The sequence below is a fragment of the Strongylocentrotus purpuratus genome, unplaced genomic scaffold (genome assembly GCF_000002235.5).
Source record: "Strongylocentrotus purpuratus isolate Spur 01 unplaced genomic scaffold, Spur_5.0 spur5_scaffold_11, whole genome shotgun sequence".
Classification (NCBI taxonomy): domain Eukaryota; kingdom Metazoa; phylum Echinodermata; class Echinoidea; order Camarodonta; family Strongylocentrotidae; genus Strongylocentrotus; species Strongylocentrotus purpuratus.
The window spans coordinates 9,323,380-9,339,912 of NW_022145596.1; the positions used below are offsets into that span (position 1 = coordinate 9,323,380).

The window sequence follows — 16,533 nt, forward strand, 5'->3', positions numbered from 1 at the left end:
ATAACTTACTCCAACAGCCGAGAATGACGAGAAACACTGGTTTCTCAAGCACTGCATGACGCAGTAATAGTGATTTTTGTGATTTTTGTTTGAAGAGTGTTTTGATTTTGATTAGTTTTTCCATTAGAAGTGCTATCCATTTCCGTCGCATCTGATTATATGAAAATGAGTGTTTCTGGCACATCTTTCTCTTTTTTCCCTCTTGTTTTTTTACAACAAATGATGTAAGTGTCTAGGCCATAGTGTTATTTAATATAAACAAAGAATTTCGTAAAAGAGAGAGAGAGAGGGGAGGAAGGGGAAGGAACGAGGTATACGAAATTGTGCGCCGTCGGCAATTTGCTCCGCAGTATTAGCTAACACTCTTTGAATTCCTTATTTTAGCTCTAGACCCAAGTCAGTTTTCATATCGTGATTATTTTTGTTTTGATTTTGATTTTGATTCGATTTTCCAATGTAGGCCTAAGTGCTATCCATTTCCGTTGCATCTGATTATCCGACAAGGAGTGTTTCTTGAATAGCCTCTTCAAAACAAATGATGTAAGTTTATAGGTCACGTAAGTAGTTCAGTTTAAACAAAGAAGTTCGTTAGCGAGAGAGAGAGAGAGAGAGAGAGAGAGAGCGAGAAAAAACAAGGGGATTGAGGGGGATAATCCTCCAGCGACAATTTGCTTCGTGATCAATTTACTGTAGTCGAATTCTTAATTTCAGTACATAACCAAAATCTATATATAACACTAACCCTAACCCTATCTAAAACATTTAACCTTATCAGATCCGCAAAGAGAGAGAGAGAGAGAGAGAGAGAGAGAGAGAAGAGAGGGGAGAGAGAGAGATAGTGAAGTTTCGTTTACACATGAGAAAATATTCAAACCACTTCCCCAAAATGTAATGAAATTTAAAAAAAGTAAAATTGAAAATATGTTATAAGCATGCATGGTGTAAGATCTTTGGCGAGTACGTATAGAGGCCCTTTGTTCTTGTCACCCCACATCCTATCATTGTACCAAACATATTTGCATATTTTCGCCTTGGAGGTTTTTTTTTTAGACGGTTAACCTTGCCATGTGTGAAAGAGGTTGAATGCCGGGATAAAACCATAATCGTGTTGGACTAAAAGCGTCGTGTATAAACGGGGCTTAATCCCGAAGAGAGCGCGATGTTGAGTTAAAGATCGAGGTCACGATGGAACAACAGGAGCGCGAAGGCTACAGGATTGATCTTTGGCGGGAAGAGAACGAGGAGATATTAGAGAAAGATAAGTGAGGGGAAGAGTGAGACAAAGAGATAGGAAGAGGGTGGAAATGAGGAGGAAAAGGCTACAGGGCGAAAAGCGAGAAAGGTCAAGGAGTAAAGGAGTCAGAAAGAGAAAGATATAGGAATTGAGACAAAGAGAGAGAGAGAGAGAGAGAGAGAGAGAAAGCATGGATTGGTATTATTTTTACACATTAACACATTTTACTATGAGGCATTTTGAAGTGTAAGTTAAAATGATATTGACAATAATAACACTACTACTACTACTACTAATAATAATACTAATAATTAATAATAACAGTAATAATAAAAATGAAGATGATGATGATGATGATGATGATGATGATGATGATGATGATGATGCTTTTTGTTTTCTTCTCATCTTTCTTCTGCTTCTTCTTCTTATTATTATTATTTTTAGTATTGGTGTAATTATCACTATTATTAATATTAAATTTATTATTGATATTAAAGTTGTTCTTGTTCTTATTATTATTATCATCATTATTATAATAATCACTTTAACACTTTCAGTCTCCTCTATAACACCAGTGTCACCCTTAACCCTAGCTGTACTATCATCATTGAGATTTGAGGTTTGTCGTAACAAGATGGTTACTGCGGTATGCTATTTTCTCGTAACGTATCATGTACGCAATGTGTTCACATCTAAGGGAGATAAGGTTTGCGGTCTCTAACCTCTCCTATGTATCCTCCTTCCCCTGCACCAAGCCATGTTTGGTTTTGATAAGGCCCCAAAAGATGTATTGCTCTTTAGGTGCCAGAGCATGGGTCGGTCGGTCGGAAATCTTCTCCTCCCCCCCCCCCCTCTTTAGGCTGATATTTCTCAATTTTGAATGCTTAAAAAAAAAAAACGGTAACAAAAATAAAAAAATCTCAAGATTTTAGGGTCGGTCGTAAAGGGCAATACAACATCTTTTATTGTGTAACCGACGCCCATACAAAAGATACCTGATTGCAAGGGTGTTTCATTGTTCTTTGAGGGAACGGGTTCTATCGATAATTCACCCGAAAATATGTCGATTGTATTAGTAGGAGGAATTTAAAGCAGGTTTCATTGCGTCCATTTTATGCATTTTCCGAACAGTAGAGAGACAGCATAGGGCATGTACAGGTTATTTGACACTTTGTCGCCTCATAAATCAGAGTTAGCTTACACAGTCTGTGAATGCCATCGATCTCGATGATAAATACAGCTAGGCAAATGACATTTGCGGTTTGTTGTTACACGACGGTTGATGCCCTGTAACATTTCGCTCTTACCCCCACACGGCATTCACTTCTAACTAATTTTACATTTTGGGGTCTGCAACATCCCAACATTCCCATCCACAGTCTCTCTCTCTCTCTCTCTCTCTCTCTCTCTCTCTCCTTCCTTCGCCCCTCCCTCCATTTCTCCCTCTCCAACCCTCCTCCTCCCTACCTCTCTCCCCTCCCTACCTCCCTACCTACCCTTTCCATCCCCTTCTCCCTCCCTACCCCTCCTCCCTTCCCTTCCCTCCCCTCTCCTTCCTCTCACCATGTCATGTTTATTTTGATAACCGACCCATCCTCGCACACGACATCTGATTGCAAAGGGCGTGTTAACGGGTGAGAGAGTCTGCAACGTCTTCGCCAAACAGATATACACCACTGCAAAATTAACCTTTAAATTAGACCACTTTGTGTTGCTGTATCACACTGTAACTTTCGCCTGGGTTGCTAAAAGAAGCAGAAAGTAATAAGAGGGCTATATTTTCCAGCCGCCCACGAAACAGATCACGATAAAAACAACTTATTATCTTTGCTTCATGGTATACACCTGTAGTGCATTGCCTTTAATCCTCTTTTATCTTTTAAAAATAGAATATTTGACACTATCTTTTCATCCCAGCTTTGATCATGGATATGCTGACCCAAAACCATTGCATGATATTAGCACAAATCATACAAACTTTTGTCAAATTACGTGGGTGGATTTAGGCCTGTCGGTAGTGTGGAGCGCAAAATTTCAAATTTCACCGATAAAACTGGCATAATATTTGAACTAAATAAGGAAAACAAATTAATGCCATCGTAAAATTAGTTTCCATTTTCATTTAATGAATAATTTTAAATTCCCCCTTTGTTATATGTTGAAATATCTAATGTCAGATAAATGTGATTAGCCGCCCACATTTTCCCAATTCAATTACAATTTTATGAAAAATAGAATTAATTACAACGAAAAAAAACATTTCAAGCTTCATAGAAAAAAAATAGTTTAATGTTGATCGATTAAAAGTAAATATATATCTATCTTTTTATTGGTATATGGATTTTTTAGTATAATGAGTTTATTCACAATTATTCATTTATTGATGGGCCTATACAGTATACTTGGTTTTAATTATATATTTAATTTGTGTTTTAGTAATAACCGATATCAGCTCACCTTTTCCCTGCATTTAATTATTTACTTGCAAGGACAATGATAGTCTTTAAATACAGGATGATATTATGATATTCTGCTTGCTCTAGCCATTCTTTAACTTTATCATCATTTCGTTATGGAGGGGTTGTTTGTTTTGATCAGTGTCTAGAATTTAAAGACCGCGAGGAGATCTAAACAAACTTCTCCTGATTTATACTCCTTTGTCAAAACAATTTCTTGCCTTGGTTGATGGAAATGCGTACGTGTAAGGAATAGATGGATGTAGGAGTGAGAGACAGAGAGACAGAGACAGAGAGAGAGAGAGACAGGGAAAGACAGAGACAGAGACAGAGGGGAGGGAGAGAAAGACAGAGAAAGAGGGGGAGACAGACAGACAGACACAGAGGTATAAAGAGACAAATTAGGGACTAAAATAAGGTCATTATACATGGATTCGTGTTCGACCGGACGGTGATCCAAGTCTCATCATCGGTTCATTAATCTTCGTCATTACTCCCTCTCATTATATATAGATAATTCAGGTCAATAAGATTGCATAAAAGATTAGCCAGCCATCACACTCGTAACGAATCACGCACCTCCAGCGGGCAGAAGCCGGACAGGCGTCCGAGGAATGATTTTATTAATTAGTGCGCTGATTTATGTTCCCTTTCTTTTGCAGCTATACTGTTAATGATGTGACGTAGCTATATATAGGAAGATTAATGATCTAATTAAGAGTGGATATATTGGATTTCTGTGATAGCAATACTGCATCTACATCGGGAAGACGTGTAGGTAATAAAGAGTATAATTAGAATGACACCTTCAACTCTTGACTAATGATCAATATGTAGACTAATAATGTTGCATGGTGGCTATCCATTTAACCGGAGGTCCAAGAAACCGATGGGCATTGACACCGAGGTGATTATCTAGTAAAATTGGTGCTCTTGTGAATGTTACAATGGCCGTCAGAAGGCCCCGAGCGTTTTGATATCGTATTTAATGGGTCTTGTGAGCTACCGGTTTAACTAGAAAATCCCCATAAATGAGAACTGCCCTTTACCTTTGAGGGGCATTATTGGATTAGCCCCCTCTCCCTCCCTCCCCCTCCGAAATAATAACAATTACTGTTCTTTTTCTTTCTTTTTCCTTCTTTTTCCTTTCGAATCGACGTTATGTGTTCAGATTTTTCAAATCCCTGGGACTTCTATCTTTATTATTTCTATGAATTTATCATTTTGTTGAAGGCCTACATGTATTAGGTTTGGAGAGTCATATACAAATTGATCTCGGCAAACATTGTCACGTGGCCTCTCATACGGGTATCAAGTATGAAAGCATGATATGATTAAATTATGTTTTTTTAGAATTTTACAATACCATATTGACGAAAGCACTCCAACTATGATTTGTGTGGTTGTCCAAGGTCTGTGTTAGTAAAATATATCAATTGTGCAAGTGATTGAGAGTTTCAAGGGACTGGAAATCACGTTGCCAGGGGATGATCACTGTGCATACACATCATCAGAGCATGTCATTTCAATTGAATGTATTTCAAGAGAATCACCGCCCTAGAATAATGTCGCAACTCAACTGAAATGTCATCATCCAGATGTCGGGCGTTTCGTCACCCTCATCTCACCCTCTCCTTGCGCCCCCCTCTCTCTCTTTCCATCACCACACCACGCGCTCCCATTTCGATGCTAAGTACCAAATGGGGAATAGTTGTTGAAGGAGAGAGAAAAAATGTTCAGTCAGCTTGATCAATTTCTTGTCACGCTCCATTCAAGCACTACAAGAAAAAAAGAAATAAAGTGTTTCCCCCTCCTTTTCATCATTTTCATTAAAGCCTACTTGACCCGGAATAATTTGGGGGCGTTGTGGGCGAGGTATAAGAGAGGGGCTGAACTAATTGTGTCTTTGAAATGTTGTAAGTGGTTATTTTCTTGACGGTCTGAAGGTTTCAATTGGATCAGATCATCAAAACATTGACGAGGAAAATTTACTTACGGATTGTTATTTTAGTGGATCGTTATGTTTTTGTATGCACCCCCCCTCTCTCTCTCTCTCTCTCTCTCTCTCTCTCTCTCTCTCTCTATCTTTCTTTCTTCTACCTTTCCCCTCCCTTTTCTATTCCTTGTTAATTTCTCTGTGTGTGTTTCCCCCTCTCTCTGTAATTATGTCTTTGTCTTTATCCGCGAATATGCCTATTATACAAATCCCTCTCATAAACCCTTTATATCAATCCTCTCTCTCTCTCTCTCTCTCTCTCTCTCTCTCTCTCTCTCTCTCTCTCTCTCTATTTCTCCCCTTCTTTCTGTTCCACACAAACCTTTCCTTCCTGCTTGTCTATAACCCATTGCCCTCGTTCTTCAGGTTGACGTACCCGGCGCTCCTTCCGGAATATTATGCAGCCTCACGCACAAGCACAGCTTCATGGCCCGAAGGCAAAATAAATTGACTTTTACTTCGCAAAAACCATCAGCAAAATTGCACTTATCCGCTCAATTTACCACAGGCCAGCTATAAAGAATACCAAGAAATGGAGAGACATAGTAATGCATGAGTTACCCCCTTGTGTGTAATCAAATGAAAAATAATTTTATACTAGTCCTCACCTTTTCTTGTGAGAATTTTTGTTCTATTCTTCTTTCTTGATGATTTCATTTCATTTCATTCATTTTATTTAAGCACGGGTGCCTACCTCAACCCAAGGACTGTTCTTCCGAGGGCCGTGCATACCTATACAAAAGATCATGCAGCATTAATATAACATATATATAAAATGTCGATAATGAATAAAATATTTACAAGAAAAGACACGTGAGTAATAAGGTTTTTTTTAAAAGACCCGAATTATAATTAATTTTACATTCTAATTTTGTTCATAAGAATATTCACCATTATTTTAGTAAAAAATATAAACAAATCTGAAGTTTTGGATTACAGGAACAGTGGGGAATGATGGAGTAAGAGATAAGATGCGATCTGTATGGAAATTGTAATTTTTATGACACGTGGTTTGCATTTGCCATTACCATGGTAACAGGTGAAGAATGTATGCGTTGTGGGATGTAAAATGCGAAATGCGTATCTTCGTTGAACCCCTGGCATTTGTTTAAGCAATCGACCAACCGACTTGACTGATACACTAGAAACACCTCATCATCTTGAAATACCGTTGGGGCAGGTTTTATTACATCTACTATTCATAATGACGAGGCGTCGTTTGCTTGCGTTATTATCTGCGCTAATCAAAGCCAATGAGGGCAAATAGTACATGCACCAGTAAATCAGAGTAATGTGGCAATGTTACTTTGTGCATTTTGCATCTATGTGGTACGGTGTCACTCTCGCATTGCGTCAAAGACAGCGTCATTTGCTGTCATGATGACCACCTTCGTAAGCAAAATTATACAAAGTAAACTCCTCGCAAAACTCATGCAACACTATAATGCATATTAATGACAAATGTACGTACATGTAGGGCCCTTCTTCAAATGGCCTTTTTGAGAAGAAAAAACTTTGAGTTGATTCTATTTAAGAGTCGGTGCGTCAGTGACTTCGTAATTGTTTTTTAACGCGCAGAGCAAGAAGTACAAGTTAAAGTAGATATTCATTGATTTTAAAAACTAACTTTATTTTCATTATTGCAAAGTTGAAACTTTGATTCGACAAGGTTATCAAAATTCAATGCTTGGAAACATTCGAAGTAATGATTATTATAAATTACAAAACGCTTAAATACAGCCCCGGCATAGCACCTGAAGAGCTCTCCGAACGCTGCTGAGATGTGTGAGATCACAGTATGGACATGACTTGCACAAGCAGACGATGCCCCATGACATCTCACACATTTTCAGTGCCTGTTTTTTCATCTTCTCTTGAGTTCTTTCTCTTACTTCACTACCGTCAGGCTAAATGTATAATCTATTGCCTCACTATAAACCCCGCGCATGGTTTTATTTTGATGAAAAATGCAGCGATACAAAAATAAAGGAATCTGTCGCTTGTAAACAAAATAAGACGCCATTGTATATTCAGCTGCACACACCGGGGTATGTTCGGCGTTTCAAGAGGGAACAAATGACGTCCTAATATCATTCCGGGGGTTTTTCAATTTGAAAGTCTGGTTTCTTTGATTGTTAATTAACCCCTATCCTGTGTATTTACAAGCAAAAGATTTTAGTTATCAGAATCGGGTCATATCCCTTTTTGAATTGCTTGACATGCCATTACATTTATATACACTAAACTTATTATAATTTGAGAAATAATAGCTTTGCCATTATGTTCATTCTCTATGGGATGTCGTCTGCTTGGGCAGTGTTGGTCCATATAGTGACGTCATTAAAACATCGTTATTTTTCCGGCGAATCTCTCGTATATCCCAGCGGCTATGGAGGTGGTTGTATTTGTATTTTTTTTTAATCACCCGATATGTAGTTGACCTAATACTTGTACGATGGCCATCTTTTAGCTTACCAGTTTCTAGTGATGCATTAGGTGAAATATGTGTGATCTTCTTTGAATTTCACCTTTAATGGAAACACATTTCAATGTTGTCTAGGGTTTGAGGTCCGTAAATAGTTATTCCAACACTTGAATGTGTCCGACTGTAGCTTGATGCGTGAATGAGTGTCATTAGTTAGTGTTGCACCAAATGGGAAGAGGGAGGGGTATCTCCACTCCAGTACGTCAGTACGAGGAGGGCATTCGCCCCGAATCATTACTCAAAGAGTGTTGGCAATGTTTGATTTTGTGCTGTTGGTTGTTATTGTTGTTTGTGTGTACATTTTCTTCCATAACTTCCTCTCTAAAGCACGCCTTTTAGAGAGGGTTATATGCCCCTTTCCATCCCTTCCCCACGACATATATATTTATACTTTCAAATCATGGTGTTCCCGTTGCATAGCCATATTATTTGATGTTTAAGATCATTTTAATGAAGAGCACACTGGCCTTCAGAACCCCGGTGCTCTTGTAAAAGTCAGAATCGACGGTGTTCGAACAAATAATAGTTTTCACGAAGGCATCACCTCATCAAAATCAAAATCATTATTTGATTAACCCATTATTTTCTCGATGACAAACATGAGGATAAAAGCTCTGCATCGTTCTCGATTCGAATAAAGGAAAACGATTCTGCAAAGATTCTTGAGAACAACTTTGCAAATGTATAATTTAAGAATGAATATGTAAAGAGCATGTTAACATCTAATAAACTTTATTTGAGACCTGACGCGGCACTTGTGTCCTTTGGCAAGACATTAATCAAAATTTTTCACATTCCACCCAGGGAATTAGGTAAATGGGAACCTGGCAGAAATCAATTATCTGATATACTAGAAAGCCATAGCCGGGGTAATAATTGTGGAGAGCCAGAAGGGTCAAATCTGACAGACACGAGCACTATACAAGAACACACTTTTATCTTCATTATTATTGTATCGCTAGAATATATTAAGGGTTAGCCTTCTATGTACGAAACATATGGACAAATTGTAAACGTAATTTATCGTTTAAGCATAGAACAACACGTTGAAAAGACTTTGTCCACCACATTTTGAAAGGTGCGAGCATTACAAAAAACAATGTTTCATAATCAGAACATGATTTGTATTCCCTATTTCTATTGCGACCCTGTTACAAGTTTATATTTAACATGTATTTATTATACGAATTACAATAGGGCCTTGAAATTGTCCTTGAGATAACTGTGTTGTGATCTTTCAAGCAGGTATCTTTATCATTTTTGGACACCTTCATCTTGAAAAAAACACCTATTAAAATAGTCTTGTTTTCCTTCCCCCTCCTCTTCCTTCTCCTTCGTTTCTTCATTTCCTTCTTCTCCTCCCTTTTATTCCACTTCTTCTCCTTCCTCTTCTTCTTCTCCCTTTTCTTCTTCTCCCTTTTCTTCTTCTTCTTTTTCTTCTTCTTCTTCTTCCTTCTCCTTCTTCTCCTCCTTTTTTCTTCTTCCTCTTCTGTTTCGTCTTCTACTTCTCCTTCTTCTTCTTCTTCTTCTTCTTCTTCTTCTTCTTTTTCTTCCTTTCTTCTTCTACTTCTTCTTCTTCTTCTTCTTCTTCTTCTTCTTCTTCTTCTTCTTCTATTTCTTCTTCTTATTTTTCTTTTTTTTAATTACTTTTATTATTATGAAATATTATTATCATTATTATTGTTACTATTATAATAATTATTATTATCATCAATTTTATCTTCATCATCGTCATCCTCATAATGTTTTCCCCCTCTCTCTCTCTCTCTCTCTTCAGGAGGAGTGATGGTACCAGGCAGAGGAGTATCATCATGCCCAAGTTCTACCATGTCGATTCGCTCAGTGACCGCATCCCCCTCCAGATCGTCCGGAAAGAAGTGCCCCTATCACCGGCCGAGAAGCAGTACCTGTTGGCGGTAGAGCGCGGAGACTTCGCCAGTGTCCGCCATGCACTCGAAGAGGCGGAGATCTACTTTAACATCAACATCAACTGCAGGGTAAGATAGTGCGAGGATGCATGGAGATGATGGATAAAGATTGAGAGATAGACTGAGGAGAGAAAGAGAAAGACAGAGACAGACAGACATACAGAGAGAGAGAGAGAGAGAGAGAGAGAAAGAAAAATAGCAGATGAGAAGAAGGAGGGGCTTGGGGGGGGGGGGGACGGGATGGGGGTTCCACGGCAAGCATAAAGAGGGGGTAGGGGAGAAAGAACCAGAGAGGATTGGGTGAGGGAGAGAAAGAGAGAGAGAGAGAGAGAGAGAGATTTAAAAAAGGGAGGGGCATAAATGTATCATAAATATGGAAATATCATAAACTTGGGAAGACAGAAGAACTCCGATGATGCCAAGAATATCTTGGTGGGAGCATGACAATTACTTGGAGTAAGTGAATGAGAAAAATATTAAGGCTGTCGCTATAAAGGGCCGACTGTCGAGAAACTGGTACCCCATAATCGTCGTCACGGAAACGTGATCGTGATCATAGAGCGGTGGATAATGATTGCTTTGCGAAGGTTTGATTGCATGGTTTATACTGGTACCCTATAATATTCTTTAACGCATTGTAACTGAGTTTTATGATGAGATAATATGGTACCATATGCTCATAATCGTTCGTTATTTCGTCAGTTTCTTGATAACCAACGAATTTACTTCCGACCCATGCATTGATTAATTTTGCATTAATTTGTTTGGCCGCATGTGGTTGCGACATAATTATTTGTATACGAAGAGATGAATAATCCATGAAGTCAGTTCCCTGTCTATACACGCATTTTATATGTGTTTGGCAACATGCACGTGGATCTCAACATTTTATATAATCCATCATGATGCTCTTTTTCCACATCCTTCATATTTTTATGATACAATCCATGCTCTTTTTCCACGTCCTTCATATTTTTATAATCCTCTTTGGAAAACTTAAAAGTTAAAATAACTTGTATAAAAGACACGGAATCGGGGTTCCACGACAAGAATAAAAGGGTTCTTTTTCCTTTCTCTCTCTCTCTCTCTCCCGCTCTCGAGCCACTCTCGTTCTTTCTCCCCTACCCCATCCCCCTATATCACCAATCCTTATCACAACAATGCATGATAATAAATCATGGCAACTTTCATGTCCTCATTGGACAGAAAGAAAATATAAATATCAAGGTTGAGATTCGAAAGCTTGCTTTCTTTGTGTCTGCCCGGATTACATCTTTTTGCTCCTCTCTCTTTTATCACTTTCTCTTATAGGTGAATGGAAGAGAACCAAAGGTTGTTGTTTCTTCATTTTATATTCATCACATGTTCTGTTTCATTTCATTTTTTTTAATTCCCCGCATTATTTTCCTGACACTCGCTGTTTTCACGAAGTGACGGTAGTGAAAAAAATTGCATTCACTTTGCGTGACGATTTTCCTCACTACCGTCACTTCGTAAAAATAAGAAGAAGTTATAGCAAAGAAAAATAAAATTTCGGAAATACTAATTTTAAGGAAAATTATTGTTTAGGACAGTGCACTATTTTTTCTTCTTTTGTTGTACTTCTTGTTTCTTTCTTTTCATTTTTTTAATTTTCTTTTCATTTAATGAGAGAAAAAAAGTAGTTGCCTATGACATGATATCGGTGGCGGTTATTAGCTGATATTATTTGTATGACACATAAGTAATATTACATTAAATGATATCATGGTTATCAATTTTTTTTACTAATAATTTTTTTAATTATTAACATGCGATTTTATAGTTAATGGTGTAGGTCGATTAAAACAGCATGACATTGATTTTAGTGTTCATGATATTTGTGTTGAAGATTATTGATGAACTTTAAACAAAAAACAAAAAACAAGAAGTCACAAAATGCATTTTTAATAATTGTGCCTCGCCTGAGATGAAGTGTTCGCCACGTACACACAGCATTAATACAAAGAGAATGATTATTGCACAAAGGTGAAGTTTTGCCTTTCTCATTAGTAGCAACCTTCAAATCGCACGCGATACAAGTAGGAAACGCTCTTCCCCTGTCTTTAATCAAAACACGATCAAGTATCCAACTTTAATTATACATTTCGACTGACAAACCCAGTCGTGCTTAGGCCTAGATGAAAGTTTCCTCTTCAATGCCAGGATTGTAATTGTGATTTGAGTATCGGCGTGTACTGTTAAATGTTAACAAGTTGGATGGTTATGACATTACTAACTCGGTGGAAGGTGCTAACAAAACATGATGATGATTATGACTATGATGGTGATGATGATGTTGATGATGATGATAGGCCTAGAAGAGAGTTTACCCTCTAATTCATCCTGTCATGAATGCAGGGTTTTAATTGTGATTTGAGGTCTCGTACCGGCGTGTATTGTTAAATTGTAAGAAGTTGGATGGTTATGACAATACTAATATCGGTGGAAGGGGCTAACAAAATGGTTTTACATTTCCGTTAACGTTTACTGTATTAAATGATGATGATTATTACTGTGATGGTGATGATTATGATTATGATGATGATGTTAATACTGATGATGAAAATAATGGTAATAATACAAAAATAATAATAGTAATGATTATGATAATAACAACAAAAATAACAATAAAAATAATTATAATATCAATAAATATAACAGTAATGATGACAGTAATAATAATAATAACGATAATGATGATGACGATGATGTTGATGAGAAATTCACTATTTTACTACTTAATATTCTTTATAGATATAGAGAAAAAACAACTTTGTAATTTAAAAAAAAAAAATTGAGAACTTTCAGGTATTGAAATATACATGTATCCCTCTGAACCAGTGGTGCAGCGTTTTGGCCCAGGAACTGAGGGGACATTCGCCGTCATGATTGGTAAGGGGAGGGGTCAAGCGTCTTATCTATTGGATACAAATTAAGGAGTAAAGCGATAGAGAAGAAAAGGATGGGAGAGCTATCTTCTATTTACCACCTTTATTAATTTCCTCTTTCTCCGAATTCCCCCCTCCCTTCCTTAGTACCCTCTCTTCTCCTTCCCCTTTTCCATTTTGATTGGGAGAGAGTATTATCCCCTCTATCCCCAGTTTATACGCCTTTCTTCAGGCTACATTACAGAATGCGTAAACTATGTAAACGGAAAAGAAAAGAACGCTTTATAATCTCACTCCCGATTGCATACCTCTGATAACCTCTTTCGCAAGGCAGTGGACCTGATTACCCATCTTCCATTAAACATGATCCTAACAGCTAATAATGACAGGGCTAGCAATAGTCAAAACGTGATACCAGATTCTTGCCTATCTGATTTGTTATCAGCATTGTCCAAAATTAACGGTCTCTTGAAATTACAGAAAACGGTGTCACATTATCAGGAATTTGTCTGCCAAGCTTTGGTTCTATGAATCTGTGATCAAGTATGCTTATATTATTAGCTCGTGCCTCGTGGTCTTGAACTTGATACCGAATAGCTCTCAATTTGCAGCTACCACTTAGAAATAGATCTTGGATTTTTTTGTATGACGCCTGCGGATTTTAATGACAGAAATATGTATAGGATTGCTTCTGATACGAAGTTTGAACTTTGATGGAAGAAGACACTTAAGATATCAATAACCTAAAAAATGGACACTAAATATGGCTAGGGTGATAACAAGAATATCATCTTTCCAGTAAAGAACTTTTACCAATGATGGGATTGTAGATATTGCGTTCGTCTAGGAAAGCAAAGTGCTTCCGCTTGTTACGGGTAAAGAGAGAACAGCATCGAATTGAAAGGGCAAATAATTGTATTTTTAATATTATGTAGTATATAGTATATAGAGTATATATATATAGAGTATATAGAGTATATAGGCCCGATATTGCATCCATAATAACAACGGTATGTAAAGTATAGAATTCGCATATCTAGATATCTAGTTAGACTTTCAGAGTAATCAAACGTGGTTATGTAAAAATGAAAAAAGGAAAACTCACTACTAAAAAAGTCAAAGGAATGCCTATGTGAATGTTAGAATGGAGAAAGGCGAAATGATTGTGTCAAAGATGGAAGCAGAGAAAAATTAAGATGGAAAATCCGTGTTCATTTCAAAGGGGCGGGCTGTGTCTACTTTTAATCCAGAATTGAACAAAACAGTAAGCAAAAATGTTTAGATCTTTCGTTCTATTCTACTCTATTCTTTTTTGCCTCTGACTTTTTCACCTCTGAATTTTCAGCGTTTGCATTTTTCCTTATTTGACTTTTTTTCATCTGGAACGGGTTTTCCCCTTTCTCATCCCTTATTGAAAATTTTGGCTACATTATACGCTAGCAGGTCTATGAACTTGAAAGGCAAGACAACAGTCGCGCAATTTAAAAATGGAGAGAGAGAGAGAGAGAGAGAGGGAGAGAGAGAGAGAGAGAGAGAGAGAGAGAGAGAGAGAAAAGGAGAGAGGGGACCAGAGAGATAGGTATAAAGAAAGGGAGAACGAAAACATGAAAAAGACTGAGATGCTGAGAAACAGGCAGGCACACTAAATTGCAGTAATCCCGCTAAACAAAATTAAGAGAATTAAGGTAAAAGTTACATAGATCGTACAACCGATGAGGAATTCAAGATTGTTTAAAATGTATTGCCCATTACATCAGAAAGGTCAGCCAGGTCACATCGCTGACGAAGTCACCAACAGAGGAAAAATGTCTGGATTTCGTTTTTAAATGTTTGAAAGGTATTTCTTATAATAATGTTATTTCTTTCTTCTCCGTTATCCTCTTCACCTAAAGGATCCCCTTGGTAGAACTGCGCTCCAGATCGCCATCCAGAATGAGAATATCGAGATCATTGAGCTCCTACTTCGTTACCATGTACACGTGGGCGACGCTCTCCTTCACGCCATCGACGAGGAGGTGGTAGAGGCCGTCGAACTCCTCCTCAACTATAAACCTCCAAAGAAGGATCTCCATGTAAGTATTATCGTTCTAACTGTTACGATTGACATTATTACGTCATGAAGAATTGTATTGGAGGTGTCGTGGTTGACTCCCTAGACTCTCAATCCTAGGGTTGTGGGTTCGAATCCCAGCCCCGGCAATAACGTCCTTTATCCCATATTTTACGCTGTTACACGTACTTTAATCTTTTGTACAAGTAGACAAGATATTTATTATTATGATTATTTATAAACGGGTATTGTAAATTATTCTAAGATTTTAATTTATTACTAAACACAAGTATCCAAGACCTGTATTCTCACGACTCATTCATCAGAGCGGATGTTGAAAGTTATTCTAAAATTTTAGTATTACTCCTTTGCACAAGTTTGCAAGATCTTCATTTTCATAATTCATTCATGAACGGATATTGGAAGTAATTCTATGATTTTACTTTACTACTTCTCACAAGTATACAAGATCTTTTTCGTTTATCCTCATGATTAATTAATAGAGTTTGTCGACCCCTGTCCACAGGGAGACAGAAGGGACTTTTAGATTTGCACGACGAGAACGTGGACTGCCCTTGTGACACCCTTTTATGGCAATGTGACCTCACTGTCAGTGTCTAAAAAGGATGTCACATTGCCTTCAAATGATTTCACACGAGCAGGCCACGTTCTCGTCGTGCAAAAGTCTCTACTAATATTTTTATTCTCATGAATCAGTCATGAACGGATATTGTAAGCCATTCTACCATTTCACTGTGTACTATTAAAGGGACTATGTCCCATTTGCAGGCCAAAAAAATGAAAAAGTTAAATCCCAACTGCATTTGAAAGATAATACTAATTTAGAACTTCCCTAAAAAAGGTGGTGCTTGAAAATGTCTTCAAGTGGGAAAATAATGACTATTAGTTGTCAAATCGACTTTAGGGCTATAGAGCCCAAAAGTAATAATCTTGATTTTCAGACAATTGTACCGAATGTTCATACGTTTTATGCTGCGCAAAGATTCAATCAGTTTAATCTTGGCCATCACAAGAAGTGGGTTATTGATGTAGACAAATACTCATGTACCCTTTACAACTCTTTTCATGTATGTTATTACCAAAGAAGAAAAAAAGCCAGTCAGTCACTCAATAGTGTCTAACAGTGAAGTCTAGCAAGTAAACGGTTTTCCTTGCATAATTTGAATATGAGGACACTGCTAACGTTTAAATTTCACAGATAGGACATACATGACATATTCATAATTCCTGCAAAGTTCTACAGCATTTGAGGTTGGCTGCAAAAGGGACATAGTACCTTTAAAGTAATCCTAATAGATTCGATCCGAAAAATAATTTGAACGAGAATCCCTTTCCCGACGAACAAAGTGCTTCTCTAATCCTCACCGCCAGGATAGATTCTCGTAAAATCTCACAAGGCATTACGGGATTAAACTTAATTGAATACATATCTCCCGCCCCCCCCTCTCTCTCTC

At 37.5% G+C, this 16,533-nt stretch overlaps 1 protein-coding gene across 2 annotated transcripts in view; it reads left to right on the forward strand.

Annotated features, from left to right (window-relative positions):
- Positions 1–275: 275 nt before the first annotated feature.
- LOC584852 (short transient receptor potential channel 4) overlaps positions 276–16,533 on the forward strand; it is a 29,587-nt gene continuing 13,329 nt past the window's right edge. The window contains exons 1-4 of one of the 2 annotated variants that reach the window (XM_030980570.1): positions 276–540; positions 9,949–10,168; positions 11,411–11,431; positions 14,901–15,080. In XM_030980570.1, the coding sequence (XP_030836430.1) occupies positions 536–540; positions 9,949–10,168; positions 11,411–11,431; positions 14,901–15,080 (426 nt within the window). In that variant the 5' untranslated portion in view covers positions 276–535. The remainder of the gene's footprint in view (positions 541–9,948; positions 10,169–11,410; positions 11,432–14,900; positions 15,081–16,533) is intronic. The other variant, XM_030980571.1, reaches the window with a different exon arrangement.